This window comes from Macrosteles quadrilineatus, unplaced genomic scaffold (assembly GCF_028750875.1).
Source record: "Macrosteles quadrilineatus isolate MER2022 unplaced genomic scaffold, UCM_ALF_1.0 Scaffold_3__2_contigs__length_128488019, whole genome shotgun sequence".
Classification (NCBI taxonomy): Eukaryota; Metazoa; Arthropoda; class Insecta; order Hemiptera; family Cicadellidae; genus Macrosteles; species Macrosteles quadrilineatus.
This window is the reverse complement of record NW_026542596.1, coordinates 65754914-65775046: the sequence shown is the minus strand read 5'-3', so window position 1 is coordinate 65775046 and position 20133 is coordinate 65754914. Positions and strand designations below refer to the sequence as shown.

The 20133-nt window shown below is 34.4% G+C and overlaps 3 protein-coding genes across 3 annotated transcripts in view; 2 read left to right on the top strand and 1 right to left on the bottom strand.

The window, feature by feature from the left end:
- Positions 1–224: 224 nt before the first annotated feature.
- On the top strand, positions 225–8488 carry LOC128989264 (uncharacterized). The gene is made up of 4 exons (XM_054411142.1): positions 225–275; positions 3952–4054; positions 6632–7044; positions 8258–8488. Exons 1-4 carry the CDS (start codon positions 225–227, stop codon positions 8465–8467), a joined length of 777 nt encoding a protein of 258 aa, XP_054267117.1. The 3' UTR covers positions 8468–8488.
- A 2767-nt stretch (positions 8489–11255) lies between these two features.
- Positions 11256–17721, top strand: LOC128989921 (gem-associated protein 7-like). The gene is made up of 2 exons (XM_054412056.1): positions 11256–11476; positions 17377–17721. The coding sequence occupies exons 1-2, from the start codon at positions 11380–11382 to the stop codon at positions 17619–17621; spliced, it is 342 nt and encodes a 113-aa protein (XP_054268031.1). The 5' UTR covers positions 11256–11379; the 3' UTR covers positions 17622–17721.
- Positions 17722–18896: 1175 nt separating this feature from the next.
- LOC128989920 (solute carrier organic anion transporter family member 74D-like) overlaps positions 18897–20133 on the bottom strand; it is a 36837-nt gene continuing 35600 nt past the window's right edge. Inside the window, exon 13 of the mRNA XM_054412055.1 lies at positions 18897–19777. Within this exon, the coding sequence (XP_054268030.1) occupies positions 19614–19777 (164 nt within the window). The 3' untranslated portion in view covers positions 18897–19613. The remainder of the gene's footprint in view (positions 19778–20133) is intronic.

Here is a 20133-nt window from a genome sequence, read left to right as displayed (position 1 = left end):
ATTAATATTGAACCGATGATAGGTATGCAGCTGTTCCATTTAAATACTAATGTACTCCTGTGGTTCGAAGATTTTAACAAGTGTTTCTAAAATCATAAACTTGTACTTCCACTCGATCGCGCTAAGGCGAAGACACCAACCCCTTGGGACGTCGGAGGGGTAGGAGTCAGGGTGACTGGAGACTAGAGTCTAGACCGCGGGCGACGGGCGACGAGGGGACGCCCATGGGGGCGCTAGGCAGGCGACCAGGCGAGACCGACGGAGTCCACTCAGAGGTCCGTCTACGGCTGTAAATGGAAGTTGTACATCAACATAATGGACAACCATTATACATTCAGGTCATGGTGTCTCGTGGTCAAGGTTTAGACAAATCAATAAGGATAAATTTAAGTGTAAACTTTTCCGTGCTACAGTAGAATGTGCAATTGAAATTCTATTAATTTTATATTTACATAGCTTAGACACCAAAATTTTAACTTTGGCTGATTTGTCAAACAAAATGTTTAATAGTTACTTATATTATGTAAAACAGTTTAAATAATCTGAAAACAGTCGTTGTGTGGTATGACCATCACAAATTCAAATTGCATAACAATAGTCAAAGAGCGAAACCATATACAAAAAGAAGATATATGTGTAAATCATTGACTATTAATATAGGCCTACTAGTATATAATTAGTCAATGGAAAAACTTAAAATTAAATTAATTACTACAGTAGATATTTTTTGCCCAATATCACCGAAAAAATAGAACACTAAGAAAACTAGAAGCTAAACGAAATTCTTATGATAAAATAAATTCTACCAACGTAATCAAAAAGAAAAAAATCAAATGAAAATGCATAACATAAATAACTATCGAAACAGCCAGACATATTTGTAACAATGATCAGAACTAACTGAAATACCAAAATCCTGATAACATTTTTTTATTATCTGCCTACTTCAAACTTATGGTCATGATTCTCCCAAGAATGCAAGACATTTGTATAATGTCGAAACCATTTGGTTATTTGTCGTTCTGCGCTTGAACTGATAGTAAACTAAATAAATGAGGAGCATTGTATGATTAACAAGTGTCTGAAGATAGTCGAACAAAAAGAGTCTTCCAGCAAAAAAAAATTCATAACTTAAATGCCTACATATTACATTCTGAAAATATTTTATATTATTTTCTTACGTTTAAACAGTTTTAGAACCTTGTATGCCTAAATAAATAGGTTTTTGATCAGAAATAATTCAAAAACTATTAAAAAGAGGCTAGTGGTCAGTCTTAGGAGCATCTTTTTGCTAAAATGCAGGAAAAGTTCACTGTGTCCTACTACGGTGTTGGGTATAAAATAGAGACACATAATGGTCCACCCCAACACAATAATAGTCACCCAAGAGTTACCTTGATCCAACAAGAGCATGATGCACTTTCACAATAACTTTCCGGGCATCACGTACACTGCAAGTAAAACATTCTCACTAGTTTTATTCATTCAATAACAACTTGGTTTGTGAATTTTCCTTGAAAAATCTTAAACAATTTACTCCACACTTGATCCAACACAATAAATTAAATATTTTCAGTCATTTAGAGTGTATAGTTTTAACCCTTATTATGATGTTTATTTTTGTGGTTATCTATCTCGATTCAGCTCAAGTACATAGTATAAGCAATGAATACTGAATAATTAAACATTGAAGTATCTTTCAAAGCCTGATTCATAACATTTCCTCCAGTTGAATGTGAAATTTGAATAATAATTGATAATTTTTACAACAAATCGGTAAAATATGAACACTGAGTTTATTTTAGGAATATACCTTATGCAATATATCTAGATAAGGAAGATTCCACGTTTATCATCAAAATACCAAACACGAATGACAATCATTACAATGCAAGTAAGAAATATGTAAAATTGTGTCGTTTGTAACATGCCCTAGATTTTGACATCACTGTTGTAGATTTTAAACAAAAAGTAACATTAACGAAGTAACTGAATATTTTTTAATCAACGTGAAACGTCATTGTAGTAAAACATAATTAAATAAACATGATATCAACTATTTATATTTGCATGTATGTAAGGATTTACAAACTGTGTCAGGTCGGTCAGCAGACGGAAGCCCACAGGTACAATATTGTGTCACTGTGTCATTGATAATGTATTACAACATAATGTCGTCATCTAGGCATATGTCGGGTTGTATAATGACCCTTATGTCCATTGGTCATACACCCAGCCTGTCCTAACATCGGTAGGCATCGATTAAAGTTTGTGTAACAATTAGTAAACTTCTCTTACAACGTACGTTGGTCTAATTTTCATCTCAGTCAAATTTGACTCGGGCTAATTTTGTTTTATAAATAGTTGGTATATTTCTAAAACCTATATTACAGTCAGTTTTGTTAAGTTATTAAAGTATAACAGAATAAAAGACCTGGCTACAAAGATTGCAATCTGAGTCTTAATTTATACATCTTGTGAGTTGAAAACGTAGAATGTTCAATTAATGAGGTACCTACATGTAAAACAATAGATAAAGAAAAATTAGACACTTTATGAAAAATATGTTTGCTTAAAGTGTCAATAGAAACTTGACTAAGGGCCATGTTTGAAACACAATTAGAACTTAAGTCTTCAGACTTTTTTAAAGTATAACAGCCTAGAGTTAAATTTTCCTGGAATAGTTTCGATAGTGCAACATTGTACATAATTACTCTAGGAACAAATCTATGAGTTTCTAAGAGTGTAAATACACTACGGTCCCATTAGAAATAAGGCATAGAGTTTGATAAATAAGAATACTAGAAAAGGTTAATTCTTGAAGTTAAAAATTCAGATTCATATGACTCTACGACCGTTATTAGTGTTGAGAACTTGATTCATAGCCCTCCTCTAGACACGACAATAAGTAAATTTTATCATTAGCAAATCCATATAATCCCTGATTACAAATCAATTAAAATAGATTGAGCACTGAAATAAATTAATTGAATGAATACTGTACTGGGTAGTAAAAAAATAACATTAAGCCATAACATCAGTTATTAATAACTATCGAAATATTTACACACTTTCCCGTAGGTAGCAAAAAACACAAAACGTGTACTTTAGTTATATAATTTTCCCCTTTTGTTTGTTGACCTACCTAAACTCCTACAGCACTAATAAAATATGTGTTGTGAAAAACAGTTATGCTATTACATTAATGACAACGATATAAATAGCAGATTCTACGAATTACGAAGAATTTCTATGGGTGAGGAACATTTATTAATTACAGACAGGAATCATTAATGGCCACTAACATTCAGCCTAATATATCTTTGACTATACAATATGCAATACGCACTACGGACACATTTCGTTCCAATTCCCATGTATAACATAGCAACATAGCTGTTTTAGATCACGTCAAACCTCTATAAGACGAATTTCAAGGGGTAGGGGAACATTTCGTACTATCGAGGTATTCTAAAGAGTTTATCCTTGCTCTAAGACAATCGTTGTTGTAAGGAAGAGGAATGGATGGGGGTTTCATGTTGAAACAAGCTCCTTTTTGTTTTGAAAACTACGTACTGTACTATAGAGGTTGAGATCATGAGAAATTCGTCTTATAGAGGTTCGTACTAACGAGATTCGACTATATATAATTCAGTTCAATTGAACACCGACTGTATTTAGGCCAGAGGAGTCTGAAAATCTTGTTAACCCCTCCCCTTCCCTAGGTAGCAAATACTTTACAACCATAATAAGCTTTTTTAATCCGCTCAAATTATCCTGTACCTGTGTCCAAGAATCACAGTTAAACAGTCTTATTTCACGAGTAGCCTATACAAACACCTTTTCTAATTGTTTTAACTTAACAAGTGTTAATGTTTACAAACACGTCTATACCCAGTTTGCAACATCACCCGTATGTAGCAGGTTATAAATGTGTGCGCTACCCCCCAGGTGACTCAGTACGGTAACATGTGGGTATTGTTGGTGACGGCTAGCTTGGTGTTTGGAGGCCACGCCGCGCCACCACCGGCGCTGCTGGAGCTTGGTGAGACAGGTGAGACCATGGGGCATATGGGGCTTTGTATGGCATTATATGGGGAATGTGGAGATATGATTGAGTAGAGAGGTATAAAATAACTTACAACACTGTTAACATAATTACTTTGTAACTGTAAAGCATTCGGTGTTCCTAGACTTGGAGGATTCAGGTGCCATGGGGTATTGTATGGCCTAATATTGGGGGTACGTGGACCTTTAAATTAGACAACGGTCGAAAACTGGACTAAAAATATGTAATGTACAGACTTCTCTGTTTTCACCCCACGCTTTAAATAAAACATTTGATTGAAATTTCTTAAATTTGGTTTGATTTCTTTTTATATTTCGTTGTTATTTTTTCAGCAGCATGTAAACCTATAGGGCCCATGTTAATTTTTTGAAATTATTTAAAATTAATTTTTTGTGCTTATTTTTTAGCATATTTTGATTCATAAAGGGATTCTGCACATCTACATATCTTTATAACAGTGGGCGTAGATTTTCCCTGCGCTGCACACGATTTGAGAAAAATGTTTTCAAGAAATATGCTTGCCTATTAATAGGATGATCCTGGCTAATGAATCAGATGATCTTAGTCAGTAACAAATTTACACAGAACATCTCACTCCATTCTACACTCTTCATTCACTATTATTTGGGTTAAAATACAGTTATTTGGGTTTTAGGTGGCAGTGACGTCGCCATCTCAAAGCTTGATAATTGGTTGATAATTGATAATCGAACAGGGCGTGGAAAACAAACATATAAAAATATTGTACTGTGGAACCAGATACACACAACTAACACTACAACCACGAAAAAATCCAATCAAAAAAATTAATTTTGTGTCATCACTGCATAAAAGTCACAGTATATGCTGTCACATAGTTAAAAAAAGTATTTACTATACATCCTCCATTCATTGTGAATATATTTAAATATACAGTATAAATTGTAGGTTGAACTTTGTAATAAGTACGATTTTACACCTCAGATAGGCCTAAATATTTTTCGTAAATAGTTAACGTTGTACTTAGTTGTTTTCTTCACTGAGTTACTTTGGTTGTACTTTTGAAAAATCCTTGATCGTAAAAAAAGTTTATAGTTGATTTTATCTTTAAATTCAATGTTTGAAGAAACTTCGTTTACTAGACGAAATTTCTTCAATTGCAATGAAAAGCATTTAATGTTGAAATATTTGGAGTGAAGTGAGTGACAAGGACGTATTCTGTGGAATGGTTGGAATTGTTTGGCCAGCGAATGTTGTGAATACCACTTTTGCTGTTGAGGATAAGCATAGAATTTGAATACAGCAAGTTTATTTCTTATTCAATTGTAAAACTTGAAGCATCGTTCATTGTGTTATGTACAAAAGTTCAATACCTACGTTTTTACTGTAAGAAGAAATTACCACAATTTTGTAAAGTAGTGTATCTTTTAGTTTGTGTCTTATTTAATGTTTTAATCTACATTTAAAAATAAGTAATACTTTTCTGTTTAAAAAGTTACAGTAAATAAACGAAGGTCAAAAATTAATTATTCTAAAGTTTTATTTTTGGCTCACAATGCCCAAAATATTTGACATTATGACCTATTGAACAGTTCCTAGTTGTGAAATGTATGTGCTTATAACAGATATCCAAATTCAATGATTGGTTTTCAAAGTTTTCAGCGTAAACTTCCTTCCTTTCTCGTTATCCGTGTAAACAGCTGTTATCACGGCCCGCATTTAGCTAAGCTATCTCTCTCTCCAATTAATTAGGAGGCTCAGTCCAAAACCTACTCTCCTCCAATTCTGACAGCGAAAGTCTTTTGATAACGACGCCCACATAGCTCAGTAATCTTTAAATAACACTTTTACCTTTTCCCATTTTAATTGCGAATGATTGAGAATGATTGTGAATAATTGAGAATTCCGTTTGCCAGAAAAATCTGATACAAGTAAAGAATGTTGAAATAGAAACTAAAAATCCACTAAGACTTTATCATTAAAATGTTTAAGATTAAGATAATATTATTGATAAATATTTGCGGAATATTTACATGCTGTAGGTTGTACGTAATGTATTGCTTTAAACTCTCTGTGTATAAATTCTCACAAAATGGGCAAAATATTGCAGAAAAGCCTCCCAATAAAATTGATCCAAGGGGATTTAGCCAAAGTATTTCAAAATAATTTGCAAGTGTGAATACTTCACAGATTTGAATTTTAGAGGGAAATAGTCAGTCAGAGTACATTTTACAACGCGATTCTCCATCTAGAATCTTTAAGACAATTAACTCTTTGAATGTTGAAGTTGATTTCAACAATGTCAATAAGCACTCCGAACTATAGAGATTTTAAAATAAAATACATTTCAAGATACAAGTGTTATAGGTCAATGCCAACCGATTACAATGGTGTATTATTTCCCTCCGTTTTGCAATATTCATGATTATCATTCCATAAATTAATTCTATAAACATAAATTATGAAACACTATGGTATTAAAATAGGTTTAATCCTTAACTCGATTGTTATTAGTTTTAATTGGTTAGCTGGTATTTTTTAATTAAAAAAAAACTTAAAAACGTTACCAATAGTTTGTTTCAGTTTCAGAAATCCTCAGCGACCTAGAAGACATTCCATTGGAAGAACGAGTCGACGACACAGTTTCTCCAGAACTCCTGGAGCTGTACCAAAACATCGAAATGCTGCTGGAGATTCAAAAAAGCAACCTAACCGAAAGTCGGGAGGGCCGAGGACTTCTGAGCAAGCTGAGTTTTCTGACTGGTCTGAAACTCGGGAATTTCCTGACGAGCTCGGGCACGCTGGCTGCTAGTCAGAGTATAAACTTCCTAGGGAAGGTGCTGAACGCAGCCTTGTCTGTCAGCTACGGGAACGTCGGAGGATATCCCGGGCTGGGGGGAGAAAATGGAATTGGAGTCGGAGAACTGGGAGCTCTAGGGGCTCCAATAGTGGGTCTGCAGAAACTGCCTGTCATCGAGGAAGATGTCCCTGACGAGGTGATGTATCTGAACACTCTCTGTGTAGTTCTTCAATAATTAATTTGTGAAACTCTTTTTTTTACATCATACCAGAATCCAAAATACGCATTTTATGTCACATTTTAGTCTTAAATTGCAAAACTGGTGTATGCATTACAGATTTTTTTTGCAAAAACACCAGACCAAATTTTTTTAGAGCTAATTCAATCCTTTGAAAAAACAACCCAAACATTGGAGTCAAAATTGGTTTCATGTGTGAATGTATTTCGTGTTACTACTTGCTACTCCAATCCAATAAACTACAAGGTACAATATATATTGTTAAATCAAAATTTTCCTACAGTTACCTAACAAAGCGGGCTTTCTTACACCGATTATAACACGTGAAGCTGATTACTGCTCTTTGTGCATTAGGTACAATAACTATTGTAGAATTTATGTATATTTAATCACTGTGGTGTAAAGTGATTCTTTTCTACTCGAGCTCAAATTTTACGATCAAGGCTAAGCCGGGGTAGGAGAATGAGCGATGGTTGAAAAGACACTTTTTGCACCTGTGATGATCTTTTTCGTCATATTTCAACATCCAAACTAAGGTATGAAACGAAAAGAAATGTAATGTTATGTTGACCTCTCAACCCGACTTTCAACTTATTTTCAACAATTTCCCCAATTCCAACAAACATTAAGTGATGATTTAACTATATTCTCTATTACTTTTGTGTTAGTGCATCCTGTAGTCCTGCATCCAAACTCGATATGACGAACTATTGGCAAGAATCATTGACTATTGGCCACGGAAGTCAATTGGTTGTATCGATAGTCAAAGCAAGAATGCAACAATAAGCTACAACCTATTTAATCGATAATATCGATACATGCGTTTGCTAGTCGATGTTTACAACTGAGTTATAACAGCAGACTTTTACTCCCTAAGGAGTAAAAGTTTCTGTTTTAGACCCTTATGTATTTAACGGCTATTTTGCTTCAGTATGACGAAAATTATTATTTTTCAAATCCTTAAATATATAAATCATACTCCCTTAGTTAAAACATAACACCTTGTGTTGGTAACTCTATAATCATGTGTACTGTATATGTTTCTGAATGCTGGCTTGAAAAACATTCACACTATTTGTTTAAAACGTATCAAAAATGTCAGTGCTGAACACTCGTTCAAACCTGACCCAGTGTTTAACTTATACATTTTAACAAATAACTTTTATTTCAGGACAAGAAAAGAGAAAAGCCAGACAACGCCTCCCTGCCAGTCACCTCCCCGGCGGCCACCCCCGCCGTCAGGATCAGGGCGAGTCCTGTGGAGTCTTCAAGGAAGGAGTTCCTCAAGGATCACAACCACAGGGTTGACAACTTCAACAACAACTTTGAGAAAAAACTGAGATCCCGAACTGGACGAATAGAAGCATCAACGTATGTTTAGGTGTCATAAACTTGGCGTAATCCTGCTCTAACTCTATGAACTTTCTTTCAAGAAAAGTACAAACATTGTGATTTTTAAAATTGTAGTAAAATAAAACTTGTGTATGCATTAGAGTCTGAGCTCAACTTAAGAGTCCAATCGAATTAAAGTAATGGGCCTGAAACGATACCGTAAGGGGTTTTGACAGTATTTTTGTGTAAATTAGCAAAGTGTTGTATATTTATTAAGTCTTATAATATCATCAAATCTTCGTACTTCAATATTGTATATAACCTGATCTTAGTCCCTAGGTTTTTAATTGGCCTTTTTAGTAGTTAACAATCTGAGAAACTTTAAAGTTCACAAAGAAAATTCTAGAAATTCTGTAGTAGTAAATGATAGTCCTAGTCCATTGCCTATTTGATGCAACTTTACGGGTTAGGTTAGTTTTAATGTAACAGTGTTTGCTTATTTGTTTAGTAACCACTGTGAATATAATTTTTATCTAGCATTATAAGACAAAAATCAAATTTAATTTCATTCCATCGCTTTCACGATAGAAAATTAAAATCTTAGGTTATTTATATATATGTTCTTAAAATCAAACTGTTCCAATTATTCTTACATTACCATGGCTTGACCATTAAAAATTCTCTAAAATTAGGTAAAATGTGAATAATAGTCTCACCTCATTCCTTGACAATTTTGTAATTTGTTTACATAAAATTATGTTATTGAACAGAAGCACAGTTATTTTTCCTTCTCACCAAAGATCTTGTTACAATTTCCCACAGCGCTGTACAGTCCCACAGCAGCCATTAGCATCAGAGGTCCGTAAGACCTTGTCATCATAGAGGAAACCGCCCCCAAACCCACGAACCCAGCCATAAGTGCATTTCCTTCTTGGAGGCACGTATTCCACTTGTCAGCTCTTTGATGATGTTGTTGTGCGTTCGTTTTCTGTGGACTTGTAGGGATCATAGTCATATTGACTTTTGTGAAATGGTGTTGAAGTGGGGAATAAAAGCAAACTTAAAATTTGAAGCTTGGCTTGGTGATCGATTTAACGTTTTATTGCCATAGAAACATTTTAATTAAAATATTCATTGAGTTTTATGGTTTTTTTATATATTGACATTCAACAAATTCCGTGCCACAGTAGTCTGTACAAGTTTTTAAGGTGATGTTAACATAAAAAGAGACAGATAATTTGATGTCATGGGGGTTTAATTATTTTCTTGAGCGATTTAATAGCTACAAATTAATTTCTTATTGTTTTAATACATAATCTTATGTTTTACATGGAGATTCATCGTCTTATGGTGACGGTGGGTGCAAATCTGGTCCGTGCTGTAACAGGATGACAGAAATTGACATTTTTAAAATCATCCTTTGAATTTAACGATTTAACCTATACAAATGGAGGACAATGCCACACTTATCATGCTGAAGATAACATATTTTAGGGCAAACTCTGTCAGCCAAAATATAAATGGCACAATTTGCCTAATGCTTGCGCCTTCAGAAACTGAGGGACAAAATATCTTACATAATTGTAGCTCGGTTGCTCTGTAGACAATGTAGGCAAGCAGTTCAGTAAACTGAGGGTACATATTTATTTACATACCATCCATCTACAAATTATCTAATATCAATAAATATGTTGTCCCTTCCTTCTGACTCCAACAGTTCCATTTAAAAATATAATGTAATTGATCATTATGCTATATGTCGAGCCATATACGCTCCACAGAGTATAGTTTTGGGATCAGAAGTGTCTAGAACGAAAATTAAATATCTCTGTGATGAGTATATAGATAATTATTTATTTCTTAGTTGTAAAGCCCTTTTATAGGGAATTTTATTGCATCTATTTTATCAGAGACTCTCAATCTCTTAAGATATTAATATTTTTTCCCATTTACAATCGAGCTGGATTTTGCACGTTTTAGTACCTTTATCAAACTCCTGAATAAAAAATTAAAATTAATACAAAAGCCACATTTTCTTCATCGATGCAACATATGGAAGTCAAATTTCTCCAATAATTTTGGAAACTACAAAAATGTCTTCCGGTTTCGATGTAGTATGAATACACTACTCGCTTTAGGTGTGTTGCAAACGCAAATGCATATTATTTAAAACCTTTTTTACTGTAATCATTTACATGGTGTGTTTTACTCTAATGTTATCCCAACGAACTGTTGGTTAGGTTAACCCTCTTCAGAGAAAAAGTAATGCCGGAAATTAAAAAAAAAACATACAAGGGAAGTCTTTTAGGTAATGTTTATTTTAAAGATATTAAACATACTCCCTATGATATCGACATCAAAAGATAAACGTTTGATAGCATCAAGTCCAGACGTTGGACCGCTGCTCAACACAAAACGTAAAATATTTCAACTACCGGTACCCAAAATATAGACGAATAAAAATACTATAAAAACATTGTCTGAAGTGCATTTATATGTTAAAAATTTGCCACACCTAACGATAACTTAAAACTATCTACTGCTCTTATCTATAAGGATTATAACAAATCCATAAGAAATCGTATGTTTGGTATAAAATCACACTAAATTTAAACCAGATGTATTCTACAAATTAAGTGCGTTTCCGAATTGAAACTAGTTCCTTTAGCCATAGATAAAACAAAGGCTTCTCCTCAAGCTTTAGCTTACTTACTCTATAAAAGACCACCGATTATTAAAACTATAATCAAAGGTTCAAACTACTTTTCTATTTCACTCAACTACCAAGAGTCCTGAGTCCATAACATTTCGAATTTGAAATTTGAGGTTAAGTAAAAGTAAGATTGTTTCGTTTTGTTTTTAGGGTACTTGGTGAAGTTAAGTTAACATTAAACTGTGACTAATAAGTTAATTATAATTACATATCTATAGCGTTTTAAGTTAGCTGCAACACATTCTATAATGAAGGACATTCCCAAAGATTTTGCAACACCTGAGAAACAAGAAGCTCGAGCTTTCTTGCGAGAAAGATTCCTTAGAGTTATCACCGGTATAACAGGTGCGTACCTTATTTAACCTAACACTTATGATTTCAACACCTCTAATTTTAGGTAAAAGATTATCTAAGGCCTAAGTAAGTTATGAGTATATCTTATAACGTTTTGGTACTTTTGTTTTATTATACGGAGGCTGGACTTACACTGTGTAAGTTAGCAACTACAAACTAACTTAAAATGGTTTACAATACCTACATAGTAATCCCTTGTTGCTGATTTAGGCAACTAGACCTAGTTTCAGTTCTTGTTTTGAACCATCATCAGGCTCAGGCCTCAATGTGTCAGGTAATTACTTCATTCGAAGGTTGTTAACAAACTGAGTTAAATAAATAAATCATATAGGCAAAACACGATAGGCCTAACACGGAACGGACACACATGACAAAAAACACGAAGGTACATTGACAATCGATTGTGGCCGGGCTGAGGTAAAGTCTAGACTATAGGACTATAGGTGAGTCTAGACTTTACCTCAGCCTGGTCAAGGGAGTATGTTTAAGCCCAGGCGCATATTGAGCTATGCGGCATGGTCCGGGCAGTGCAGCATAGCACAGGGCAGAATTGGGCAAAAAGTCTGTGTTGCACAGTTGACATCGCATATTGGGAAGCAGTGTCATACAGTTCTCATATAGGAGTGATAACAGTTTCTTGTGCGAATATATTGTTAAATATTAGGATTTGAGTTCTGAGTCAGATTCAGGCGCTGATCTAGATTTATTGTTACTTCTTCACCAGAGAACAAGAAAGAAAGGTCGTAAAAATTTGCAATGTTACGGTAAGTGATTTTTGTATTTTCTCCCAGATTTCATTCTTGTAATTACTCTTTATATAGGCTACCGTACTTAGGTACTATGACTGGTAATGTAAAAACTGGATAAAAACACACAATTTCTATTAATTTTCTTCTAGATTCGTCACAAAACACTAGTCAACCTGGCGCAGGTGAGCAATGCGGCACAGACACTTGTGACTTGACCACAAGTGCGCGCAGTCCACGTGCGGGACTGAACTGCACTGCCCTGCGCTGCGCCATATGCGTGTGTTCTAGCGAACATGTGGTTTACAAAACACTGCCCTGCGCTGCACTGCACTGTGCTGCTCCGACTGCGTCTCAATATGCACCTGGCCTAATCTACCGTATGGCTAGGCCCTAAATCGGATCAAAACTATCAGCATTTTCAATTGTATCAATCTAATAACTTTTTCAGTTGAAACCTAACTTAAGTTAGTTGTTCTGTTCAAAAATTTAGCAACCTCAATTGCATTTGCCTGGATATTAATACCTAAGTTTATCTAGGGTTCAGCCTAAGTTTAGGAGTTTTGGATGTATAGTGCTTGAGAAGGCTATGTTGCACCTGGGATCAAAAGGTGGTGACAACCCCCCCCCCCCCCCTTAACACAACCTTCTTAGTTGCCTTGTTCTCATAACTTAATCAGTATGATTCCCTTCTTTCCCTTTTTGTTTAGCCTATGTTTGTGTGTTCATCTAAAATTAAAATGCAACTTAAGTAAAAAATCATGTCATCGTCAATATGCGTGATTCGATCAACTCGATATCACGGACAATCAGTTAATATAAAATATCAGAAATGACAAAAATAAATGCGAACAAAAACCATCTTCTTTATTTCATTCCACACAACAACACACTAAAACTATTATTTGTTTTTAACAGAAGACAATTGAAAAACATGTGACTGTTTATTTACATATATCAGGAAACAGTCTTTTAGCAAACAAATAAGAAAGATCTATTGAGGTGTTTTCTTTATCAATGATTGATCATCGTACGTCAATTACAACATTCAATCAACAAATAACCTTACTTACACTTTGTATACTTACTTTATATAGGCCTACCTATTAGGCCCGGTTCACACGAACGACAAACCTAGCAGACTAGGCTTGGACTAGGTAAGCATTAGGTAAGCACGACTGGGTAGCAGACCACAGGATCAAATGGAGCCGTTCACACGAGCCTAGGACGCCGACTAGCTAGTCGTGTTTGAGCTTGATGTCCCAAAACCTAGTCGCGCCCCGCTTCCCAGTCCGTCGTGGCAACTACCCAGTCGCCCAGTCGAACTGCGTAGCAGTACATGTATCCTTATGGGAGCGTTCACACGAGCGATCGGGTAGTCGAGCTGCAGCTCACATTCTTACCTTTGTTCTCATTGTACACCAGTGATGGAACCGAGTGGTTTTGATATCGATATTTTCACCTAGTCCGTGCACATGTCGCTCGTGTGAACCGGTGTGATCCTGTGGTCCGCTACCCAGTCGTGCTTACTAGTGCTTACCTAGTCTGCTAGGTATGTCGTTCGTGTGAACCGGGCCTATACTCTGAATCCTTTTTGGTTGTCCGACACCTATTACTTTAAGCTAGCAGCCATTTTTGATTTGGCCTATCTACATGAGCCTTGAAAGACTGTGAGTGGATTGCATCTAGTGATCACATTGTGAGCCAGTCCACAACAATGAACAGCATTAGTAGATTTTTAAGTAGGCCTAACGGTACCTACAACTTCGCTTCCTTGGTTCCACACGTCCCAACATTCGTGCTGGCCACTCACCATTTAAATTGCTATCGTGCCAATATACAGCCACTTAGCTTAATTCTTTTTATGATTTTCTTGATAGGATTTTTTTCAGTGATGTCTCAATGACTACAAAATCAATTAGGATTTTTTCTAGTAGGCCTACTTTGGTGTTATACGACAGCCGACAGCCACATTTATTTTACAGCAATTCAATTCAATTCAATTCAAAACCACTTTATTCATTTCCTGTACATAATACATTGAATAGTGTCAACAGTTGTTTAGGCCTAATAGTTATGAAATACATTTCTAACATAATAAAATAAAAACAAAATTTTACAAACTTAATTTTTTTTTAAGTCTAAACAAAAAATACATAAATTGAATTTGTTTTTGACTTCAAAGACTATTCAACTCTTCAAAAGAAAAAATAGCCTTGCTGATGAGAAATCTCTTTAATTTATTTTTAAATATTGTTTTGGAAGTCTCTGATTTAATTTCAATTGGAAGATTATTATAAAATTTTGATCCCGCATACATGGGTTTTTTCTCAAAAAGTTTTAGACTATGGTGGCCAATTGCAAGGTTTTCCCGATTTCTGGTGAAATAATTATGACTATCCCCAACTCGTTCCAAATCATGAAGTCTGTCCTTTACTGATAAAATTGTTTCATAAACGTACATTCCGTAAATTGTCATTATATTTTCCGATTTAAAATGTTCTTTATTAACAGAAGTTTCAAAATCTAAATTGCAGATAATTCTAATAGCTTTCATTTGCTTTTTTAGAATAGAATTCAAATTGTAATCACTAGTTGCACCATAAAGTGAAATCCCAAAAGATATACTTGAGTGGATATATGAAAAATATATAACTTTTAAAGTTTGTTTTTCACAAAAGGGTTTCAATCTAGATAAAGCAAATAATCCCGATGTGATTTTGGCAAGTAACTTTTCAACGTGACTGTTCCATTTCAGATTTTTATCAATTACCAATCCCAAGAATTTCATGTTGTCCATACTTAGAATTTCTGTGTTCTCGAGTCTGATGATTGGTTTATTTTGATCACCTAATTCTCGAGTTTGAAAACTAATGAAATTTGTCTTATCTGGATTAAGAAGCAAATTATTCGAATTAAAAAAATTATTTAAAACTGCTATATCGGAATTTGCCTTAAGTTCAATTTCATCATTTGATTTTGCAGTGATTTTCAAATTAGTATCATCGGCATATAGGCAAAGTTCACTCAAGTCACTGAGTTGGGGAAAGTCTCTAAAGTAACAAATGAATAATAAAGGGCCTAAGATGGACCCCTGAGGCACTCCAAATTTCACATCTCTAATAGAGGATCGGTAATGAATTTTATAGTTTTTGTTGTTTTGGTGAATTAATTCTACAAACTGTTTTCTGTTGGAAAGGTAAGACTTCAGTAACTTTAATGCATTGTTCTTTATCCCTAATTTGCTTAGCTTTGAAAGTAAAAGGTCATGTGATATTGAATCAAAGGCTTTACTTAAATCCATAAATAATCCTACCACTTTCAATTTACTGTCCAAACTATCAATAATAGATTCAACAAACTTTGTGGCAGCTGTTATTACAGATCTACCACTGCGGAAACCATGTTGACATTCTTCAAAAAGGCAATTCTTTTCAAAAAAATTTACTAGTTGATTATAGATTACTTTTTCATAAACTTTAGAAATAGCGGGAAGCAATGCTATTGGTCTGTAGTTTGAAACTAAGTACTTGTCCCCTTTTTTGAAAAGCGGTTTTAATTTTGCTAATTTAAGTTTATCAGGAAAAATACCAGAAATTAATGAAGAGTTAATGATGTGAGTGATTGGTTTAAGTAATACGAATCTTGCTTTTTTTAGGAGTACCACAGGAATACCATCATATCCTGTACTAAAAGAATTTTTTAGGTGGTTTAAAATGTAATCAATTTCTTTCTCATCAACAAAGCTAAATTTAAAATTGTTAGTACTAATTAACAACAGATCATTTTCTGAACTATTTTCTGTCTCAACTTGAGTTTGCTCCATACTACATATTGAAGTGTCCTCAATTAAATCTGCAAAATAATTATTAAATTGGTTACAAACCAAAGAAGGCTCAGTACATACAATGTCATTTGATTTTAAAATTATGTTTTGTATATCCTTTGCTTTATTTCCTACTTCTGAGTTGATAATCTTCCAAGTGGTTTTATTTACATTATTTGAATTATTAATAACAGATTTATAGTAATTTTTCTTTGCAGTGTACAATCGTTTTCTGAAATTTTTGTTCATTTCCCTAGTTTTCTTAAACATTTTTTTACAATTAACTTCTCTAGCCAATTTGCTGAAATTAGTTATATTTTGTTTTTCTAACTTCAATTCATTAGAGATCCATTTTTTGTTAGAATGTTGTCTTATCAAAGTCTCAGGAAAACAATTATCAAAATGATACATAAAAATGAGATGAAATGTATCATACTTTCTTTCAACCGGTGATGAGTAAAGGTTTGCCCATGATTCAAATTCCAGTGCCCTAATAAATTGATTAATATTTGCATCGCTAAATTTCCTCTTATACTCAAAATGGACCTTTGAACCAATATTTAATTTGGTGGCTTCACTATTATTGATAATTTCAAGAATTTGACCATCATGGTCTGAGAGTTGAGTGTTGATTCCTATAACTCTGTAATAATTGCTTTCTAAATTGGTAAAAATATTATCAATTGCGGTTTGAGTTGATTCAGTGATTCTGGTGGGAAAATCAATTAATGACTTAAATCCATTAGCTTTTACAATATGCAATAATCTATTTCTATTATTGTAACTTTTATCCAACATATCAATGTTTATATCACCAACAAAAATTGTATGTTTGAATTTTGAACTTAGAATTTCAAGCATGGTATTTAATCTTTCAATAAATTCTGATTCGTTTTGTTTTATGGGATTTCTATAACAGCCAATTATAAGTAGCCTAACTTTTTTTTAAACAAAACTTTTTGAATTTCTACTAAACAAATTTCAAAAATTGTTTCTGAAATAAGATTTTGAATTTCGGGTATTAATATTTCTTTGCAGTTAAGCACGCTGCGGTGGTCATGTTAGGTTGAGTTATCATATGTTTGTAGAACTTTTCTTGTTTCGTTATGAATCGAACGATACCAGATGAGTCATACCTTCTATTTATTATAACTCAACCTAACATATCCGCCGCAGCACGCTGTATAAAGGAGCTCTCCGTATAATACCAAAGTAGGCCTACCGTTTTTATTTGTTGAATTAGCTTACAAAAATTGATTCATCTAAACTTAGTGTCTGTTTGCTTATGTTTCCTCTAACAATGTAATATTCAATTTCAGACAAGGACTGCGAAATTCAACTCTTTGATAACACAACGGCGTCAGCTAAGTTTGGTGGCTGTGACTTGGATGCATTCCAGATTTTTGTTAAGGACTTGACCCAACCTTCTTCACAGACCGCTCCTCATGCACTAATAAGGACTACTGACATTCTAAGTATTGAGGTACCAAACGCAACATATCAGAAGTTGATAGACCCTACTAAAGAACAGAATGGAACAGCAATGGAAGTTGAAGCTGTGTGAATTGGAATAGAATACCTGAATGTCATTTATTTGAATTGCGAGCGTTCCTTTAGGTTATTGATGTTTAATGTGTAAATGTGATTCCAAAAATACAATCTTTTATATACTTAAAATATTTTACAGATTTTTTTCCATAAGATAATCTACTACACGAGATATGTTTGACAAAAAGTTTAATTCCGATACCAACAAGTCAACAGTCACACATTTAAGCTACGCGCGCACTACGGCGGCACGGCACGGACGGCATTTTTAAGAGGGGGTGCGCGCACTAGGGCGGCACGGCACGGACGGACGGGACGGGACATCCGCACATCCGCAATTTAGGACAGTTGACAGTCTGCGAGCTAAAAATTTTGAGTAAAGATGGATGTAGATAAAGTGGTGATAGTAGGTTTAATTTTAGCAGAGGAAGAGGAGACAAGAAGGTGCAAGCAAAGATTTTAGATACACCACATAAACAGGAAAATACTAAGTTTTGGAGAGTTCCACACCTTGTTTCCTGATCTTGTAGAAGGATTATGTGTAAAACTTACCTGATTGTTTCATAATAGATCATATTTCTGCCCATATATTATCACGCCGGACGTTATCAAAATATTCCGAAAGTCGCATGTTGTACAGTTTCGGGTATTTCTCAACGAGAAAAATCAACTTACTAACATCTATGTTTACAACACACGAAAACACTGCTACTTTGACAGAGATCAGTTGAGAATGGCGGATGTCCCGTGCCGCCCGCCCGGTCGGTGTGCAGTGCTCCCGGTCGGTACGGGCGGTACGGGCGTCACGGCAGCTCGGAAATGTCCTGGAGTTCTGTCTCCCGGACTTTTTAACAAACGGCGGAAGCTGCCGAACGTCTATTGCCGGCCGTACCGCCGTAGTGGGCGCACTCATATTACATTCAATGTTATTAATTTTTAAAAATTGCCGTGCCGCCGTAGTGCGCGCGCAGCTTTAGGTTTGCTTATTCATTTTTTGTGTGTTTTTACGCCAGTGGTGTTTTTTAATGTTTTGATAGGGAACGGTCCGAACCCTGGTCTTGTTTAATGTCGACCTTTGGTTAGATTGCATCATTAATTCATAGCCCAATGACAAATGTCATCTGGGTCTAGAAAGAGTCTTGCTTGGATTCAAATCAAACCGCCTTCATGTGTTTTATACATGGCCAAGTAGGTAGAAAAGAGATTTTAAAACTTTAAGTCATATGTCTATTGTCTATGTGAGTTTAAAAAGCAGGGAAAAAATAAAAATAAAATTATTACTAAACTTATTTAATTTTACGATTCTTGAACTACAGCTAAATACTAGTCTACATAAATCAACAAATATTTACAGATAATTATTTACAGGTTAACACAGTTATCTTAAGTACATTTTTAAAACAGTTAAATTATTGTACATGGAATGTGTTGAGATGGTTGTTAAAAACAAGTTTTTAATTTTGGTAATTTTTACAAATAGATTATGACCCTTTATTGTGATTGTAATATCATAGATAAAACATACTCCCTTAGTAGATCTCTCATCCTTATGGAACAGCTGAAGACAATTTTATTGTTAGTTCATGTACGGTTTATGTAGAGGTCGTGTTTTGTTTACAATTTGTTTCCCGTTATTACAGCCATTTAAAACCTCGTTTAACCAAATAATACGATCTAATCATAAACAATAACTTGTCCCCTAGTTATATAACCAAACAGTAAAGCGCAAATCAAGAAATTAACCCTAAAATAATGGAAACAAAGTTTCATCGACACTAGCGCCTTTGTGTCACGCACATGAACTAGACACGAAAAAGTGCTTCAAAATTTACAATGGGATGAGAAGTCTACTTGTGTTGGTTAGTCTATGGTAATATCCCAATAAAGAGTTTTTGCTATGTAGCCTTGAATGTCAAACTTCTAAAAAGTAGTAAAACCTACATGCAAACGCAAATCCATTTTTTAAGTCCAGGTACAATCATACAAACACAGTAAAAAAATATCACAGTTACGCCTTTTCAGGCTTATCATTGGGTGGTAAAACTTCATGTTTTCCATTTACTGTTGAGTTTAATGAGTTTTTGTTTGAATCTTCCTCATCTTCGTACAGCTTCAGGTCTCCACCGAGATAGCACACCAACGCATCAAACAGGACCCCAATCAGTGTTAAACCTGAAAGTTAACAAATATATTGTCTATCATTGTCATATGTCAAACTTCAAACAGTATTAAAGTTACAAATGAAGCACAAACTCAAACTCAAATTTATTTTTATTAACCTTTTTAGGTCTACTATATTTTCCCTGCCATTGTTTAGAAACTTAGAAGTAATCTAAGTTGTGAAAAAGCTTTCAGGGAATGCACTACTTGTATTGATGTCTCAGAAGAAACTCCAAGAAAAACCTCCTGCAAAGCTAAAACCACTGGGCTAATGCATTCAACTTCATATAGTTACTGGGAAATCCACTAGGAAGACTCTTAAAAGGGCAATGATTGATTATGTTTGTTTCATAGTCTTGCACTAGACC